Source organism: Pelmatolapia mariae, linkage group LG12 (assembly GCF_036321145.2).
Source record: "Pelmatolapia mariae isolate MD_Pm_ZW linkage group LG12, Pm_UMD_F_2, whole genome shotgun sequence".
In the NCBI taxonomy this organism is placed as follows: Eukaryota; Metazoa; Chordata; class Actinopteri; order Cichliformes; family Cichlidae; genus Pelmatolapia; species Pelmatolapia mariae.
The window spans coordinates 13,936,590-13,953,669 of record NC_086237.1 but is presented as its reverse complement, the minus strand read 5'-3'; the positions used below and the strand labels follow the sequence as shown (position 1 = coordinate 13,953,669).

The window sequence follows — 17,080 nt, the reverse complement described above, 5'->3', positions numbered from 1 at the left end:
GCCAAGTCAGTTGGCTTTATGATTTTAAAGTAATAGCTTGGTATCAGATGAGTAAATGCTCTAAATGCTAGAAACTAAGGCATCGCTGGCAAACCTATCAACCTCACATACACATACCACTCAGCAGGTCCGGCTCACAGACAAAGTCACAGCTGGCAGTCGGCGCTGAGCACCAGAATTAAAGATGAGCAGGAAATGTTTGACATTAGGTCCAAACTTTATTCCGTACGTTTTAAACCATGAATGTTCATTTTCATTTTTTTTTTGCACGCCTAAACTCTACTTGTTTTGTATACAAGAGTCTAAGAAAAACAACTGCACAACACCACAAGGTTGACAGAGAGAGTCCTTTTGCCGCCCACTAAACAGTGTCCTCATTTTTCTATCTGGGGCTGGTCCAGTTTGTGACTTGGAAGTCTTTGAATTATTTAGTCGTTATTTCATTTGTAAATATAAACAGGTGTTAAATCCAGGTTGCTCTCAGTATCACCGGTATTGTCTTTTCCCTCCAGGTGATTTCTTCTGCAGGGTGCTGTGTGCTGCTTTGCATAGATTGCAGATGATCCGTTTAGGCCTCCTTACAACACCCTCCCTTCGTACTTCCCGTCCGTCGGCCACACTTGTCTCTCTCCGCAATATTCAGCAGGCAGGTGATTTCCCCGTGTTTCGTTTTGATTTTGTTTTTCTAGAAATGGTTAAAAAGCCTAATAAATTTACATGGTAAACTTGCAGCGAAGGAATAGCAACAAGTTATTTACATCTGTTTTCTTTACAGAGACTCAACAAAGACCTCATAATATATATTTATCTGCATATCTCAAAGGCAAAACAAATGAACAGAACAAATCGGTAATGTAGCATTGTACATTGTCATCACTGAGGATATCCTGGTACCATGAGGTTAAATTACTGAAACCAAAATCCAGTCTTTACAGTGGGTCATAAGGGATATGTCTCACAATCAACTGGGATAAATATTGTAAAAGGCGTGACTAATGCACAAAATACATAAAATTCATAGAAATGATATCTATACATGGAACAAGGATAGGAAATGTACAAACTCATTTGAGGACCTCTATTTTGCACAAAGTTGAAAAAAAGGTATTGGATTAATATATTAATAATTATCAAATATTTAAGTCGGCAATAAACATACACATATTTATGTTCTCTTTACCGACACTATTCGACCTCCAGTCCACTAAAAATAAAGTCATGGCATGTGCTTAATTAGCCTTACACACCTTTAATTTGTACAATCATACCCTTTCCCTTAGGGACTTTTGCTCTTCTCTGGCGAAGAAGAGCAGTGCATTTTGTTTACAACAAGATTTCAGATTAGAGGAGCGGGGGCGTGTGAATGCGCCCTGTAAGACATTTTTGCACTTTTCCAAGAAGCTACCGAGCCTCTACCTCTTTGGGGTTACGTGATGGGGAGTAGTCCCGTGGGTCCTGGGTGGTTGTGAGGGGGGTAGTCCTCCGGGGCGAGGCTGGCCTGGCACTGCCAGCTGGCACAAGGGGTGGGGGTGCGCTAAGTGCGGCGGTAGGGGGTGTTCTGTTCAGAGGGCCATTGTGTCCTGTGGAGGGGCTGAGTCTGGGGTAGGGCATGCCACCTAGGTGGGGCATAAAGGGGGGCATGTGTGGTAGATGGCCCTCCATTGGGGACTGGTGCAGCTGATGGAGCCGTGCTCTGTCCAGCTCCTCCCTCAAGTGGAGACGCTCTCGCTCCTCGGCTTGCTGTCGCATTCTCTCGTGCTCCCTGCGTACCTCCAACAGGTGCTCATGGTGGGAGTAGTCATGAGCCTCCCTTTCACGGTAGGCTCGCTCCTGTTCGTACATGCTGGGGAAACGATGCCCCGGCTCAGGCCTGAGCTGGAAGTCCATGCGACGTTGCAGATCCAGGCTGCGGTAGGCCTCTCTGAGCGGATCCCAAGGAAAGGCTGTGTGCGGCAGGCGCTCTCTTCCTGCAAGTGCTCCCATGAAGGGAGCCATGCGAGCCCGGTCTAGCACATTGAGGCTGCCCATCTGAGGCATGGCGCTCATGGAAAGAGGCAGAGAATGTGCCATGGGGACACCATGCAGGCCAGGTGCTGAGATGTCACTACCACGCGGTGAAGGAAGTGGGGGCTGCTGGGACAAAGGTGGATGGTGGTGGTGCGGGTTTCCCGGTTGGCTGACGGGAGTAGGAAGAGCTTGGGCTGGTGGCTGGGGGGCCGGCTCCGAACTAACCACCATGACCTCCTGCTCCTCCTTCCTCTCCTCCTTAATCTTCATGTCATTTTTCACCTTATGGAGGAGCTCTGCAGGTGGGGGCTCCTTCCTCTCGCTGTCCTTGAGCGTAGACAGAGGGCCGCCTGCCATCTTGATGCCCTGCTCATTGATCATTGTCTTAGAGTAGGGGGAAGGGGAACGCTGAGTGGGTTTGATGGAGTCTTCTGAGGGTCTTCTCTCTAGCATCTCCTTGCCCGGCGAGCGACTCTCCTTCACCTTCACATCAGCCAGTGCGGAAGACTCTCTGTGTCGCTCCAGTAGCTCCTTCTCTGCCTCGCGGACCCTGTCTACGCTGCCGCTGTGATGCCGACCTGAATCGCTCGAGTTCTGGCTGCTGGAGCGAATCAGGCTGCTGATCTGGTAGCTGACTGGTGCAGAGGCCGGAGACGAGCGGTTGGAGTGGCGGTTGCGATCCACAGAATCCCTGTAACGGCACAATGTAAGAGTTTTATTTTTGCCAGTAGGTCGTGTTTGGTTAATGTCTGATTAATTCTCAACAATAAAATCTGCCTTATAATTCTCTTTTAAATCGTACAAGTTGCCATGCTCTTGTATCCCTCTGATGTTCTCTGTTTGACGGTGACCCTTCATTCTGCTACCATACCATTCATAGAAATGTTTCCAATTAATTTTTGACAAATAGCTTCTCTCGGCGCGTCGTGTCGTAGGCTCTTTTATAAGCGTGCCGGTTGTTCAATTTATTTCAGTTTCCATGGATACGACTTGTGACTACCTAGAAAAAAAACATTCACTGTTTTTCCTCTGCTCTGGTCTGACTGATCAGCTTGTATGTATAATAATGCTGGTTTATCATAGTCGCTATTGTGGTCTTATTTCAGGAGTCGGTTTTTACATACTGGATGTGAGCAACACACAAAAACATACAACCAAAAGTTTGTTTAACCCACCGGTCTTTATCTTTCTCCTCTTTGCCGATTGACGAGTCTCTTTTCTCTCGCTCCCTCTCTCTTTCCCGTTCCCTCTCTCGCTCTCTCTCGTGGCTGTTGGCGGAGCTGCTTCTCTCAGCATCTGCGGTTTTGGGCCACTGCGGCGGGGTGGGGAACGACGGCGGGGTTCGTCGAAGTCGGTTCCAGGTGTCGTGGTGGGGGCTGCCAAATGTGGGCAGTCCTCCCGGCCCCTCCTTGGTGCCAAACACGCTGTTGGACCCTGAAGGAAAGAAGCAGACAGGCGTGGGACCCACTGTAAGTTAATTGGGCACAAAACCTTCTTGAGGACACATAAGATGAGAAAGACTCAACAACAAAAGCTGCTTTTGTCTTTGTCTCTGGAGGTTCTCTCACTGAAGCACTGAAGCTGTTTGAAAGAGTTAGAGGTTAATGCCCCCCTCCCCCTTGAACTGGAGAAAAAAAAACCCCTACTCATTTGCTTTTAGACTAAAGGTCCCCCCCCTCCCTTTTCTGCACCGGATGAACAGGGGAGACTCACTGCCCTCTGGAGATGATAGCTGTGAAAAGCCAAGGGGAACCTTAGCATTCCACGGCATGTCTATTCCAATCACATCCATTTTCACAACAGGGTGACCGATTTGGCACACAAAAATAGGAAGGATGAAGAGTAAGACAGAAAGGCATAGAGAAAGGATGCAAAGGGAAAAGAGAAAACCCTCCATGGTGGTGCAGAAGGGGCTTGTCAAATAATTAATAGACGAATTACCACCAAACAGCAGACCTAAGAGTGCCTATTGGCAGCAACACAGCCAGATTAAAGCCAGGCTGTCAGGGACTTAGTTGGTAGATGAAGTGGAGGCAGGGAGGAGGTTTGCTGTGGTGTGCTGTACTGCCTTGTTGGGCCTCCCTGGGCTAGGGCTGTTTTGACACAGAAACTAGAGCTAAGTGTCTAGATTTTTTTTCTCCCCTCCTGGCTCTCCCTGTGGTCTAACGCTGTCCTGCTCTATTCTGTTACTGGCCACAGGGGCCAGATTGAAGGGAGGAGCGGTGGAGGAGGAGGAGGAGAGGGGGCCAACGCTTACCAAGCGAGGGGTTGCCTAATCCTCCGAAGGCACTGCTTGAAAGGTTGCCGAGGCCGCCAAAGGAACTGGAGCGACTGAAAGGATCTGCAAAATGCCAAACAGGGATTAGCAAAAGGGGGGGTGGCTGGCTAGCAGTGCTCACCCCAACACCAACCCATTCCACTCGGCTTTTCTCTTACAAGCGAGCCGTGGTTTTCTAGCGCTGCAACCCTAGCTCTCTGCCTGGTAATCCTGCAGTAGCCAGGTTGCCTGGATGCTGGATTCACTGCCACTAACTGGAGTGGAGTGTCTCTGACCTGCTGGGGCTTGTGGAATAATGCTGCTTGGTGGGGAAATTAGTTTTGAGTTCTTGGAGCTGAGCTGGAAATTGATTGTGGTAGGACGAGACAATTAGGAGCTGTGGAAATTAGCCTAGACAGAGCACAGTGATTTAACTGGTGAATCACTATCTGATGGACTCCATCAGTCACAGACTATAGCCTCCAAATTTACGGGGATAACACAAATATTTAGTCTGAGAAGTCAGCGAATGACACTCATTAACTAAGAATTTGCAGTCCCACTTTAAATCGGAAATAATCCATCAGGAAATGCACAACTTGCCAACCGATTAGGGTTCAAGGATTTTTAATTCTGGAGCTTGTTCACGTATTAGAAAAGACAACAATTGAGAAATCTCCTCTGCCTCACACATGAATTCCCATTTGTTGGCTAAATCTTCATCCTCAGTTTTCATAGGCACAGAATGGACTGACACTTAAACAGTGTCTCAGTCCGAACTGAGGATGATGAATAAAAATGCAAACAACCGAACGCACCAAAGACTCAAACGCCCCTTCATTATTCCCTTCTTCCTGGGTACGACGAAATCAGCTTGGCATGCTTATAGAAAATAGTGTCTTGTATGCTGCTGCACTGTGTATAGTTTGTCCGAACAAATGAGGGATGACAAATCGGTCTGGAGGCTGGAAACTACTTCCATTTTAATAAACCCGGACTCTGGAGTTATTTTCGACCGTATTATGAATTACACTGGCTGATTGCAGGATGGCTACATTCAATATTATGGTAAAGTAAGAGGCAGTACTGCAGCTGGCTGTTGCTAACAGGATTGTACATTAACCTTGAAGTGAACCTGAGATCAAAAACTAGGAATACCTTTGGTTCAAATTACACCCTGGTGGCTTTTAATGTATTTGAAACATGAGTGTAAGAAGGAGTGAGTGAGAGACTCATGTGTTGAAAGAGGAGATAAATGTATAAAAAAAAAGATAAACATGGGGGTTACTTACACTTACCTGCCAAATGGCTAGGAGGCAGGAATCCACTGGGGTGGGAGGGGGGGCCGTATGGAGATGGAGGGGGGTGTCCAGAGCCTATCGGGACAGAGAGGATGAAATAGTGTTATTATCCATATCCGGCCAAGTCATCTGGTCGGTTGGGGAACAATCTTACGCCAAACCAAACCCTAAGTTAAACAAATGCATTTCTGCCACAGTATCACAAACTCTGATACAACGTGAACTCGATGAGCAAAGAGTTAGTGGAGTGATGCTACTAACTATATCAGCTGGTTTTATTGCAGCTGTTATTTGTTTGTGCGTGAGTCTGTACCAGCTTAGTGAGGTCAGCTCTTGAATGTACAACAAGTTGGCCTCTTTCACAAAACACTGCTACCATCACCCATATTTCATGAATTGTTAATGATAGAACCAATTACAGGAGTGCCTCTGACACACCGCTGCATAATTACCAGTCAAAGGCCGTTCTCTTCTCTGTTGCCCTCCAACACAGGGCACATCAGTCAATTACCTAACTGAGAGCCATGCATATTCATAGACATATCTGACTCCCTTTACAGGCAAAACACTTGCTACCAAAGCACTATAATTATGTGAACATTGCACGAGAGGGAAAATAAAAAGTGTTTTTCAAAATGTAGTTATAAATGTTAATTTCCATAAAGGCAGTAATGACATTAGGAGGCTTGAAGTTTGAGTGTTTTCAATATGTTGCCTCGGTCTGGGAGGTGTACAGAGACATGCAGTAGGTATTTTGAGCCTTGACCAACCTGTGGAGGGGAAGAGGGGTCGTGCCAGATCGTGAGGGTACGGGAACCCTGGGAAGACTCCTGGTGCTGGGGGTCGACTAAACAGGTCCAGCTTCCCATTCATGTCAAGTTTGTGAGGGTCCAGCTGCATTTGCTGTAGAAAAGCAGAGAGGGAGACAAAGAAAATTAGGTCAGTACGCAACAGCACGAAACATTTCTAACAAGGGAGTGAGCGTGAGCGATCGTCAGCTACACTGGATGAGAGCTCAGAGAAGGACAGAGACTTTGACAATGGCTCCATGTTTTCAATTCTGACTAGCTGTGTTATAACAAATATATGTAAGCTGATTAGGGAAACAAAATCCTTGGCAACTGGGGTTCTGGGCCCAAGAAAAGCCTGAGACACCCAGGGCCAGTGGCATTAGCAGAGGATCTCCATGGCAAGGCCACACCATCCTCTGTCAGTGAGAGGAGTAATTCATATAAGCATTTCTGTTCTGTGTTCACATGTTGCTTCTGATACCGAGTGCTACTGTTACCATCTACCCCTTCTCTTATGGAGTCAGAGAGAACCATGCTTTATAGAAAATATATGTTTAAAGTGGAGCCTTCATGTGTTGGGCTTTGCTTCTTTTAAAGCTTTCTGCCTCTTTCCAATCATGTGATCGTTCTATGTTTAGATCCAAACAAAAGATCCAAGTCCGCTCGATCTGCTCTAGCATGTAGTGTTTTCAATAAGTTAGTTATTTGGCCCGTTTTCCATAACCAATATAGTGTATCTGGCTTTACATGACAGCAAGATTCCTTAAAAACATTACTATCTGTCTCACGCACCTTCATTTTCTGCTGGTGGTGGTAGATCTGCCATGCGATCTGGACATGCACTGCACACCACTTGCCAGGTTTCTAAAAATTTAGAGAGAAACTGAGGTTAGCCTGCTGGCTTTGATATGGGGAGCTAAAAATTGATTTTGGCATAGAGCTTTTCTGGCCAAACTACAAAGTGGGAACTCATCAGAATTTGCAACCAGGCAACATATTAAGAATATCTAACCCCAATACAGACCTCAAAGCTAAGCGTAAATGCAGCCAAAACCCTGCATTTGCTTAATCGAGAATTGTTAAAGAATTTTAAGGTTTTAGACTTTGTGGCCTGGCCAGAGAGATGAAGCATTTAACAGAAAAGGATAAGGCATCTACTTACCCTAACAGAGGTCCTGAATGGATCTGTTATCTGTATGGATAAACAGATAATCATTATTACGAACAACAAAGACACATACTACTAAATGTAAAACTGAAATGCATGAGAAGAAATGTCTTAAAAAGATTTCTCTTTGAGACATATGTACTGGATTATGTGTGGCTATCATCAGAAGGAATATGAGCAGACTGGCTGCGATGCTATCGGTCTGATGCTTACCCGTGGGTCCTTCTGCAGAAGTGTATGAGGCACTGCTCCAGGACGTGCTGCTACATCGATGGGATTGGATGCCTGACAGAGAAAGACAAAGACAAAAAGATACATGGTGATCAACCACATCTGTAACATCTGCATAGGGAAAGAAAGAAACTAAACTTGCCACAACAATACAAAACAATTTGACCTCATATAATAATTCCCAAAGGGGGTCTCAGGCATCCTCAAGAGTGTCCTCTGTAGAACACTGTTAATTGCATTTTTTCCATTTATTTTTTTTAAATATCCCCTGAGAGAATGAATAAGATTACTGTAATCCCAGTTTTCATTTTTACTGCTAATGTACCCTTACAAATATCCTCACATGCATTCTACTTTTATGGGACTAAACCTTTTTCTTATGCTTTGTGTCAGTGCTGTTATGGAGATAGCATGAAAGCATGTAAGAAGAATTTCTTGCAAAACTACTCGAAGACCCTCGAGCATCTATTCCAACCCATATAATTAGCTGCACTATGGTCAGCTATAGCTGATATAGGTAAAACTGCAATGATGCTTCCCAGAGTTCAGAGTTATGCCAGAGTAACACATCTCTAAACGTTTGTCTGCAGAGCACAAGATCCTAGATCAACATTGTTCCTGGGGTTTTATGCTCCAGCAGGAAACACATGTCATTTCACATGGCCTAACCTGGCATGCACCTCCTTAGAAATGTAACTATACATTGGGTCAATGCAGCCCACAACTAGTATGATTTGCTTGTTCAGCATCATCGATTCATTTGTGTTTCTGGCAACTTTTTTGCCACGTTTCTAAATTTTATCAGTGAGAGAATCTCGGTTTAAGGAATTATAATCATAGCATCAATATAAAGGACTCACAAATGTCAGGAAATACCTGGAGGGAGATTGCTGAAACTATGGGAATGAACGTGATGGAAATTACAAAGAAGTGGAAAAACTAGAGGGACAAATATGTTTGCAATCCCCCCCCCCCAAAATAACCAAAAGGCCCAGCATTTTATTTGTTTCCATCAGCTGGCACTGAAGTGTAAAACACCAGGACAGGACTACATGGTAATTAACACAACGCACCACATACAAGCATAAATGCCGCCAACGATGTCGGCCACTTATGTAGGTTACACCGTAAGCACTACAAAGAGTCCCCGCAGAAGTCTAAATCAGGCCTTAATCTATTGCCTTATTAGAGATCGGGTGATTCTGCACAGTGACCAGGGTCGCCAGGCCCCACAAACAAACATACTTCCCAAGCTCTATCCCCCCAAGCTCGTCTCCAAGAATACTTAGCAGGGGCTTTGGATGCATAAAACTGCGCTTTGAACCATCTGGAGGGGCCTTCCACAAAAGGGAACCTCCATCACTGAGCCCTCTGGGAATAGGGCCAGCGGATTTAGGCCAGCTTTGATTGGTGGCTTACTTCAGGTCACAGCCCCTGAGCATCTGCCAGACTCACACCCTCCCGCTCCTCGACGTCCCCTGCATCTCCTCCCTTCTGCTCTTCTGGACAGGCAGACATCACGGTCCTATTTTTGGCCTGTCGTGACTAAGGCTAGGAGTCCACCTGCATTTTTAAATTTTTGTTTTCCTTTTGCGCACTTATAAAGTGTTTTTCTTGTAAAAGTGTGCACACTTTGTGGTTTCTTTTATGCTCAAGCTCCCTTAAAATCTCCTGTTTGTAGACAGTGGGTTAAGGGATGCGGGTCTGACCTTGGGCTGGAAGGCTCCTTGCAGCGAGCTGAAGGGTCCTGAGTGTGGGAGCAGCGGGGGCATGCCTGGCATGGTTGGGGGGTAGGAGGGGAAGAACTGGAAGGGGGAGGAAGGGGAAGATGGGAGACACAAAACAAAATCATACAGTCATACATACAGGACTCAAGCATATATATACACACACACACAAAGCCACTGCCACAATAAATGCTGTCAAGGCAACATTCAAATATGTCAAATATTTGATTTGCCATATGCAAATACTGTTAACACATTTAAATTAGTGCGAAAAAAAGAAACTTACATTTGAATGTCTGATGAATGGATTGTCCAGTTTGGGGCCATATTTGTCGAACTGGAACAGACAGAAAAGAAAAGAATTAGGAAACAAAAGTCCACATAATGATATACTCTAACAAAATCCCTCATACAATAGCCTTCTTTGGTAATAAGGTCTCATTATTTTTTTTTTACATTACAAAGGCAAAAACACATGCTCAACATCTGTAACTGGTAACAAGCAGGGTTTGGTCCAGAATAACAAGCCCTGGGGTAAAGCAGCTGGCTTGAACTGGTCATGGGTTTACTTAAACAGCGTGGTCAGATAGGCAGTTAAATCACTAACAATACAACCGCTTAAGCACACTGCCAAGATGAAGACAGCCTGCATGATTTTTCAATTGAGCATACAGACATTGGGCGTGGAGGCCCAGCTTAGGAATCAGACAGTTTTAAGGCCAGACCAGTTGTTTCTAATCACTGGAAAATCTGAAGAAATGTGAATCTAATTGCTTTTGACTGCTGAGATTTTTTTTTGTGCAAAAAGCCCCAATGGTATATCTGGGAAGGAAGTACAAGAAGACATGTAACTTGTTTGCAGTGTTAGGAAACTGTACTTCAAAAGACTTGGAGCGACAAGACAAAAAAGCAGGTCAGTCCGTAAAACCACGGAGGTCATATGTGAAGCTGTGTGAACAGTCTGCCTTGTATGATTGAGACTGATTTAAGGAGATGGGATTTCAGCTGATTAAATGGTTGAAACCGACACCACCTCAGAATTGTGAGGAAACCGTTTCTGTGGCAGAACTTAGCCTATCAGAATAATTTTAGTTGGAATTTGCCAGATGAAAACAGTGTGGTTACATTTAAAATGTTTCCGATCATGCCCTGCGCACACACGAGAAAGTAGTCGGTAAGCTGAGATGGACAGGAGGGAGGGAGGAAGAGAGAGAAGGGAGCATGAATGAGGACTTTGTATGTCTGTTCGCGAGCCAATACCAGCTCTCTATTTTGAAAACGTCTAATTACAAGTGACAGTAACTTATTCCTATTCCGTAAATACACAAACCATTTGCAGGTACTTTTTGCGAGTGTTTTCTCAAAGCTCAGTTGGCAGGCGCAGATGTTTTGGGTTTACATAAAATGGGAAAATGAACGGGTATGAATCAGATTTTCTGTGTGCACGCGTGCAGCGACAGGGGTGGCTGGGGAGGGGGGGCGGGCTAGAGCTGGTAAAGCTGCTGGTGCAGATGCAGGGTTTGGGACACAGGGCCGTCTGGTGAAGCAGGTCCAATCACATCTGTGCGCAGAATGGTAATAACAGCGGCAATGGTGTCGGCGGCCCTGTTTGTGGGCGATAATGGCCCCGAATCAAAGACAGCCCATTGAGAGGAAATGCTGAGCCAGCTTCCGAGCTCATTAAACAGCTCCTCTGCGCTTCTGAAGGCGCGGCCTGTTTAATGTCTGTCACTGGAGAGGGGATTTTGGCTTTATGGCCTTGTTAAAAAAAAACAAATAAAGAAAAAAAAAAGTCTTGCCTTAAAATTTATGGAGGCTGTCACAGTTTTATAGTAAACCGCTTTGGCTAATTAACGCTTAATATTTCATCCTATAACAATTAAAAATATTTCTCGTCCAAAGACATGGCAGGAGCAAGGGGGCAGGCATTCACTGCTGCCATTTGGCAAGCCAGCTGCTCGAGGGCGTAGAACAATAAACAAATATAGAGGCTTCATAATTTCATTAATTACAGCCATTAGCCAAGGGCTGTTACATAGTTGAAATGACATGGGGCATCTAGAGAGCAGGAGGAAAGTGTGAGCGTGTGTGTGAGAGAGATAGAAAGAGGATGCACAGCTGGGAAACACTTGGTCTAGCTTTTCATGGCAAAACAGTAAAAACAGCCACAACATCATCATTACTCTGCTTCTTTAAGCAAGCACTAAAGAGAAGAAAGCAATATTGCTACTGAGGGGTAGGAGGGAGGGAAAGGCATACGTTAAGTAAAAACAGCAAAAACGACAAAATACACAACAGCAACATTAACGTCAGTGTAAAATCCCACTGAAACGACACAAAAAGAGATGGTGGTGGTGGTGGTGGTGGTGGTGTTGGCGGGAGGGGGGTCACTTCTTTCATCTTCAAAGAGAGGATTGTGTAGCGCATAATTCCTTCCATGTAAGGAATGAACAGCAGACCAGATAACAGCGTGTGTGCTGACCAAAGAATCATGTAAACGGCCTTTATGCTTATCTGACTGTGCCATAAATATCAGAGCTCTGATTTCTAATGTACAGGATGGGGATAATCTTGGAGTTGGGCCTTAATGGGACCACGGGCTTTTAATCAGAGGTCATGACAAGATGGATTAGATCTATTAGACTAATGGCAAAAAGCTACAAATGGGGAGCCATCTGATTCGACTGACAGAGATTGCTGTGCATTTCAAATGATGGATGAATAGTCATAACCTTTTTTCCTCTGTGTAAATTTTGAGAGCTGCCAGTGTTAAACGCCCCTCCCTCTTCCCTCCAGACTTGTTGGCATTTAAAACACGGAAGCAATTAGAAACGTTATCAAAACAGTTTTACAATGATGTCATTTCCCCCCTTTACCCACAATGAGGTCATCTGACCCACTAGAAAAGCTTTGAATTTGTCATTGGAATGTATGGTTGCTTTTGGGCTTTGCACACACGTACACGCAGCAATAAGTCCCTGTTACACAAACACACACATATATGTCGGTGTATATATATGTATGTATAAAACCACAAGTCTGCAGGAATGTATTCATACAGACACAGATCGGCTTATTAGTACCTTTGTTTTTAATGAAAAGGCACATCTAAACACCTAAGGCCTAGGAAAATAGCTTCTATAAAAACTGAAGCGTACTGAAACTCTACAGTCCTTTCTAATAATGTTGGGATGCTGTGTAAAATGTAAATAAAAGCAAAATAAAATATTTAAATGAGTTAATAGAATTGAAACAATCAAAGGGCAACATATCAAACACTGAAAGTGAGAAATGTTATCATTTGTTGTGTCGTTTAAAAAAGCTGGGGCTAAACATGCTAAAAACACATGGCTGAACACCTCCACACTGTTAATAATGAAAATATAATGGAATCCATCCATGAACATGCTATTGCTAATTTAAAATTACAAATAAAAAAAATCTCTTTTAACATTTTACAATTTCCATTGTTATACCTCTCTGACCTGTCTTCCCCATGTGATGTTTTTGTGTAATGTAAGTATGGTCGGAGGGTAAGATGGCGCCGCCATTGCGTGCAATAGGTCGGCAGCCTTAACATGAAATTTCCCCTTGTGGGACTAATAAAGGTATCTTATCTTATCTTATGTTGCCTCATCAGTCTGTTGAATAAATATAAATATAGTTGCTGATAATGGAAATATGTACTTGAAGCAATTAAACTGACAGTGTAGTAAACATGCTCGTGTGTGTGTGTTTGTGTAATGGGAGGTGGCAGCCCCAATTAAACGTGATGCTTCCAGCTTGTTGTCCACAGGAAGAGTGCAAAAAAATAAATAAAAAATTCAAACTCAAAGTGTCAGATTTTTCTGAAGGGAGGGGTTCTTACAGCTACAGGACAAAACTGGCAAATTTGGGGGTAAAGAAAAAAAAGGGAGGAGTTGATTGAAGAGGAAATTGGGAGGGGTAACAGGTGAGTTGGTGGGAAGTTACGGGAGCTTATTTTACTTATCCTCACATTTCTGGCTTGGGTACGCACCATGGGGGGTGCGGTGGGCGGGGTGAGGATGGCGGCCGGGGGCAGACTTGCGGGGAAGGGCGTGAAGGTGTGCTGGTGGGTGTGTTGGTGCTGGTGCATGTGCTGGTGTTGGTGAAACTCGGCCCTCAGGAGTGACACAGGGGCCAACGGCGAAGCGGACGGCCCCCGGCCCCGCTCTGAACTCTGAACCAGGAAACGGTTGTTCAGCTCCTGCCTCAGGAGGTCATGCTCTGCAAGAAAGGAGAGCGAGGGGAAACCCAAAAAAAAAGAAAGAAAAGAAAAGCAAAAAAAAGGAAAAAAAAGAAAGAAAACAGGAAGGGGGGGGGGGGGCGGAAGGGGGGACACAAGAAAAAAAAAGGCACGGGCGCCCAGTCAGTCTTCACAACAAGGGTAGAAGAGAAAAAAGAAAATAGTCACCTGGCATTCTCTGTTTCTCCAGCTCATGCTGTGAGGGTTTTCTACGTGGGGACTCATTGGTGGTGGTAAGAGAGTTGCCTGTGACAATGTGCCAATCAGAATCCCCGAATGAGGCTGGCAATACATGATTGGTTGGTTGAATGATATCAACAGGCTGGTATCTAAAGACAAGAAAGAACCAAGAGTCATCCCAGCAGAAAACACACACACTCTTGCCCTCTATGAGAAAGTCATTTCACAACTGGCATATTTACTGCTTATTTTGGAGACACCCATCATGTCTGGAGACATTTTCTTTTCTGATGAGATCGCCTGTTTCGATAGAATCTTTGAACATATTAAAAATCGTTACAAATCACTCGTGTTTCCATGCTAGGCAACACAATTCTGGCTGTGCCAGTTGCAGACTGGCTGCTTTCGGTGTGCTGTCTCCGACCGTGGTGGCTGTCTGATTGTTAGATGACATTTACTCGTGATGCATCCAAGCCCTCTTACAGTCCTTGTGACCATTTAATATCTGTGCTACTAGAAATGCAGACCATCTAAGAAGGGACCCCAAGTGTATTTATTTCCATTTAATATACTTTTCCACTCTGTAATGCCCAACAGTTATTTCTATGCAAGACCCTTTGTACTTTTTTCAGTTTATTGATGAGCTCTAAGTGCTTACTGCCTACTGTGTTATTAGCATTAATATCCCATGTGCTGCATAGAGTGCTTTAAAGATTCATGCAAATTTGTCATTGCAATTTACTATGCTGAGGCACTATGGAAAACGGATGTACAATTAGAGCCTGACCAATATAAGATTTTTAAAACTGACACTGATACTGGCACCGATATCGGATGATTTAAAATCCGATAGCCAGTACACAAACCATAAACAGATATCCCTAGCATTCATCATGTGTGGTTATTTATGAGTCCTTACTAAGACTCATTACCTATTACGACAATTTGTGGATTGCTCTGACTCTGCTCAGCTGGTTGTTGTGGTATTCCAAAACTGTGTTGCCAATACAGTTTTGGAATACCTGCCTCTGGTTAACAAACTTTGAAGTATTAACACTCATAACATGGCGTTAACAGTATTTCTACCATCTCGTCTTTACTTACTTACTACTACTTACTATTTTAATTTATCAGCTGTTATAAATTTATCAATATACCAGCAAATAGTTAAGCATAGTTAATAGATCAGCACCACTGGTATATTGGTTCTATTTAAAATATTGGGATCTGGACAAACTAAACTTCTAAGAAAGGGCTAAATCCCTCAAGTCTTCACTAAGGAATAAATGCATTGTAGAATAACTCAATAGCCTTTTTATTTAAAAAAAAAGTAAAGAATGAGCACTTACCAGATCAGCAAATGATGCATAAACACTTGACTTGTTTCAAACAATGTAACATTTTTTGTGCCATTAATGGTATAAAAATCCTCGACTAACTGTAGTAGGTTAAACAATATTTGTCAGGTTAGTATTTTATGCATCTATAAATCCTTTTTTTAAACAACTGCAATTGCAGCATGAACACAGTTGTACAGCTAAGTGTAATTTATCTAAAGATGAACCGTACTGTAGAAGCGTAAGTGTTTGCAGTTCTTTTGTTAATCTCAAGAATAAATAATAAATCAAAAATGTTAGTGTAAAAAATAAATCAGATTGAAAACTTAGTGCTGCTCCCTCTGAAGTTGTTTTTCTTTGGACTTTGCGTCTCCGCTAAAGCTACCGTGCAGCGTTTAAGGTGCGCAGCTTTACCTGGGTAGGGGGTGCCGGCGGGGTGCCCGGGCACCACTAAACTGTTGGTTGGTAAGGTCGGTGGCGGCGGCAGTGTGGCTGGGGTTGCAAACATGGCCGAATGGCGATGGGCTGGGCTCCGTAGGGAGGAATAGTGCGAGGTAGAAAGGTTGGCTATGGAGAGAGGCAATGCAGGGGCCGAGGATGGAAGCCCACTCAGGTGGTGGTGAGGGGACAGGGGTAAATGCTGTTTGGGAAGACCCACTGGACTGCTGCTGTGGCTAAAGATTTAATGGGGTACAAAAAAATGCAATCACTATTACCATTATTTACAATGTTAATACAAACTGTAAATGCATATCCACATACTGTGTTGCTTTTTCTTGTAGGTATCTCACTGTAAGTTCAGCTTACTTTGACCAAATAAGAGTGATTTTCTAATAATGCTTCTTATATTGAATTAAAAGAGGTGAGGGCACAATCTGAAAAGTTGAGGTGAAATGGGAAATCATGCTGTGTGCACTGCAGTGTTGCCCGATGAAAACAGTAAATCTGACAGCTGGTTATTGTGAGGGGGAAAAAATCAATATCCACATGAAAACAGTCAATACTGTGTGGAATATAGAATTGTCTATTGGACTAGATCATATTAATTTGGAAGTTCTGGCAGGTTATACTGTCTTCACTAGAGTGGCAGGAAACACAAGGAAAGTGTTAGTGTCTGCAACACAACACCGTGAACAGGTACAAAAGGTGAGACGGTGAAAGTGAAGACAGTACTGGGTACTGAATTTCTGTTTGCTTTCTGGTAGTCTGCAGCGCTGAGCTCTCTGGTGGTCTGAGCTGGCCAGCTGAGGTTGGTGAATATGGCACTAACACAGCTGAACCGTGTGGTTTCTTTAGCAGGTTTATACTCATAATTCTTAGCGGGTAGCCTATTTTCTATGCCTCAGTAAAAATACCTGATTTCGTGGAGGCTGCTGTACGGCAACGGGTGGTGCACTGGCCGTGCGTGGTGCTGTCGGGGCAGAACACGAGGCTCCTGGTGCGAGTGTGGGTGAGGAGGGTGGGGGTGGGGCGGTGCCCTCAACAGGGGAGGTGTAGGGACAGGGGGTGGAAGTTGCAGCTCCTTTTTAACACTGAGAGGAGGCGGGGTGGGAAGCCGTAACCTAGGAGGCTCTGAGGGTGCCGCCGCTGCAGCAGGGGCAGGGGAGCCCGTAGGTGCCGAAGCCGGGGTGGGGCTGGGCACGGGAGGTGCAAAGGGCACCTCACTGTTGCTCTGCTCCTGGCTGCGCTGGAGACCGGAGACTTTGGCTGAGCTACAAGTCTTGGACTCAGGACTCTCATTCGTTGGCACACCTGAAATGGGGAAAAAACAGTTAAAATTTAAGGAGAAACATGTTAAACTTCATCTTCGTTTG

General features: G+C 44.5%; 1 protein-coding gene across 11 annotated transcripts in view; it reads right to left on the bottom strand.

Annotated features, from left to right (window-relative positions):
• Positions 1–214: 214 nt before the first annotated feature.
• The window catches only part of fbrsl1 (fibrosin-like 1), a 273,826-nt gene continuing 256,960 nt past the window's right edge, over positions 215–17,080 (bottom strand). For 2 of the 11 annotated variants that reach the window (XM_063488923.1, XM_063488928.1), the window contains 13 exons: positions 16,622–17,018; positions 15,681–15,940; positions 13,918–14,078; positions 9,769–9,819; positions 9,465–9,560; positions 7,738–7,809; positions 7,519–7,548; positions 7,149–7,220; positions 6,336–6,468; positions 5,557–5,640; positions 4,265–4,348; positions 3,183–3,441; positions 215–2,698 (listed from right to left, as the gene is read on the bottom strand). In XM_063488923.1, coding sequence (XP_063344993.1) covers positions 1,402–2,698; positions 3,183–3,441; positions 4,265–4,348; positions 5,557–5,640; positions 6,336–6,468; positions 7,149–7,220; positions 7,519–7,548; positions 7,738–7,809; positions 9,465–9,560; positions 9,769–9,819; positions 13,918–14,078; positions 15,681–15,940; positions 16,622–17,018 — 2,996 coding nt within the window. In that variant the 3' untranslated portion in view covers positions 215–1,401. Of the gene's footprint in view, positions 2,699–3,182; positions 3,442–4,264; positions 4,349–5,556; positions 5,641–6,335; positions 6,469–7,148; positions 7,221–7,518; positions 7,549–7,737; positions 7,810–9,464; positions 9,561–9,768; positions 9,820–13,479; positions 13,731–13,917; positions 14,079–15,680; positions 15,941–16,621; positions 17,019–17,080 lie in introns of all 11 variants that reach the window. The other 9 variants (XM_063488918.1, XM_063488921.1, XM_063488919.1 and 6 more) reach the window with 8 other exon arrangements.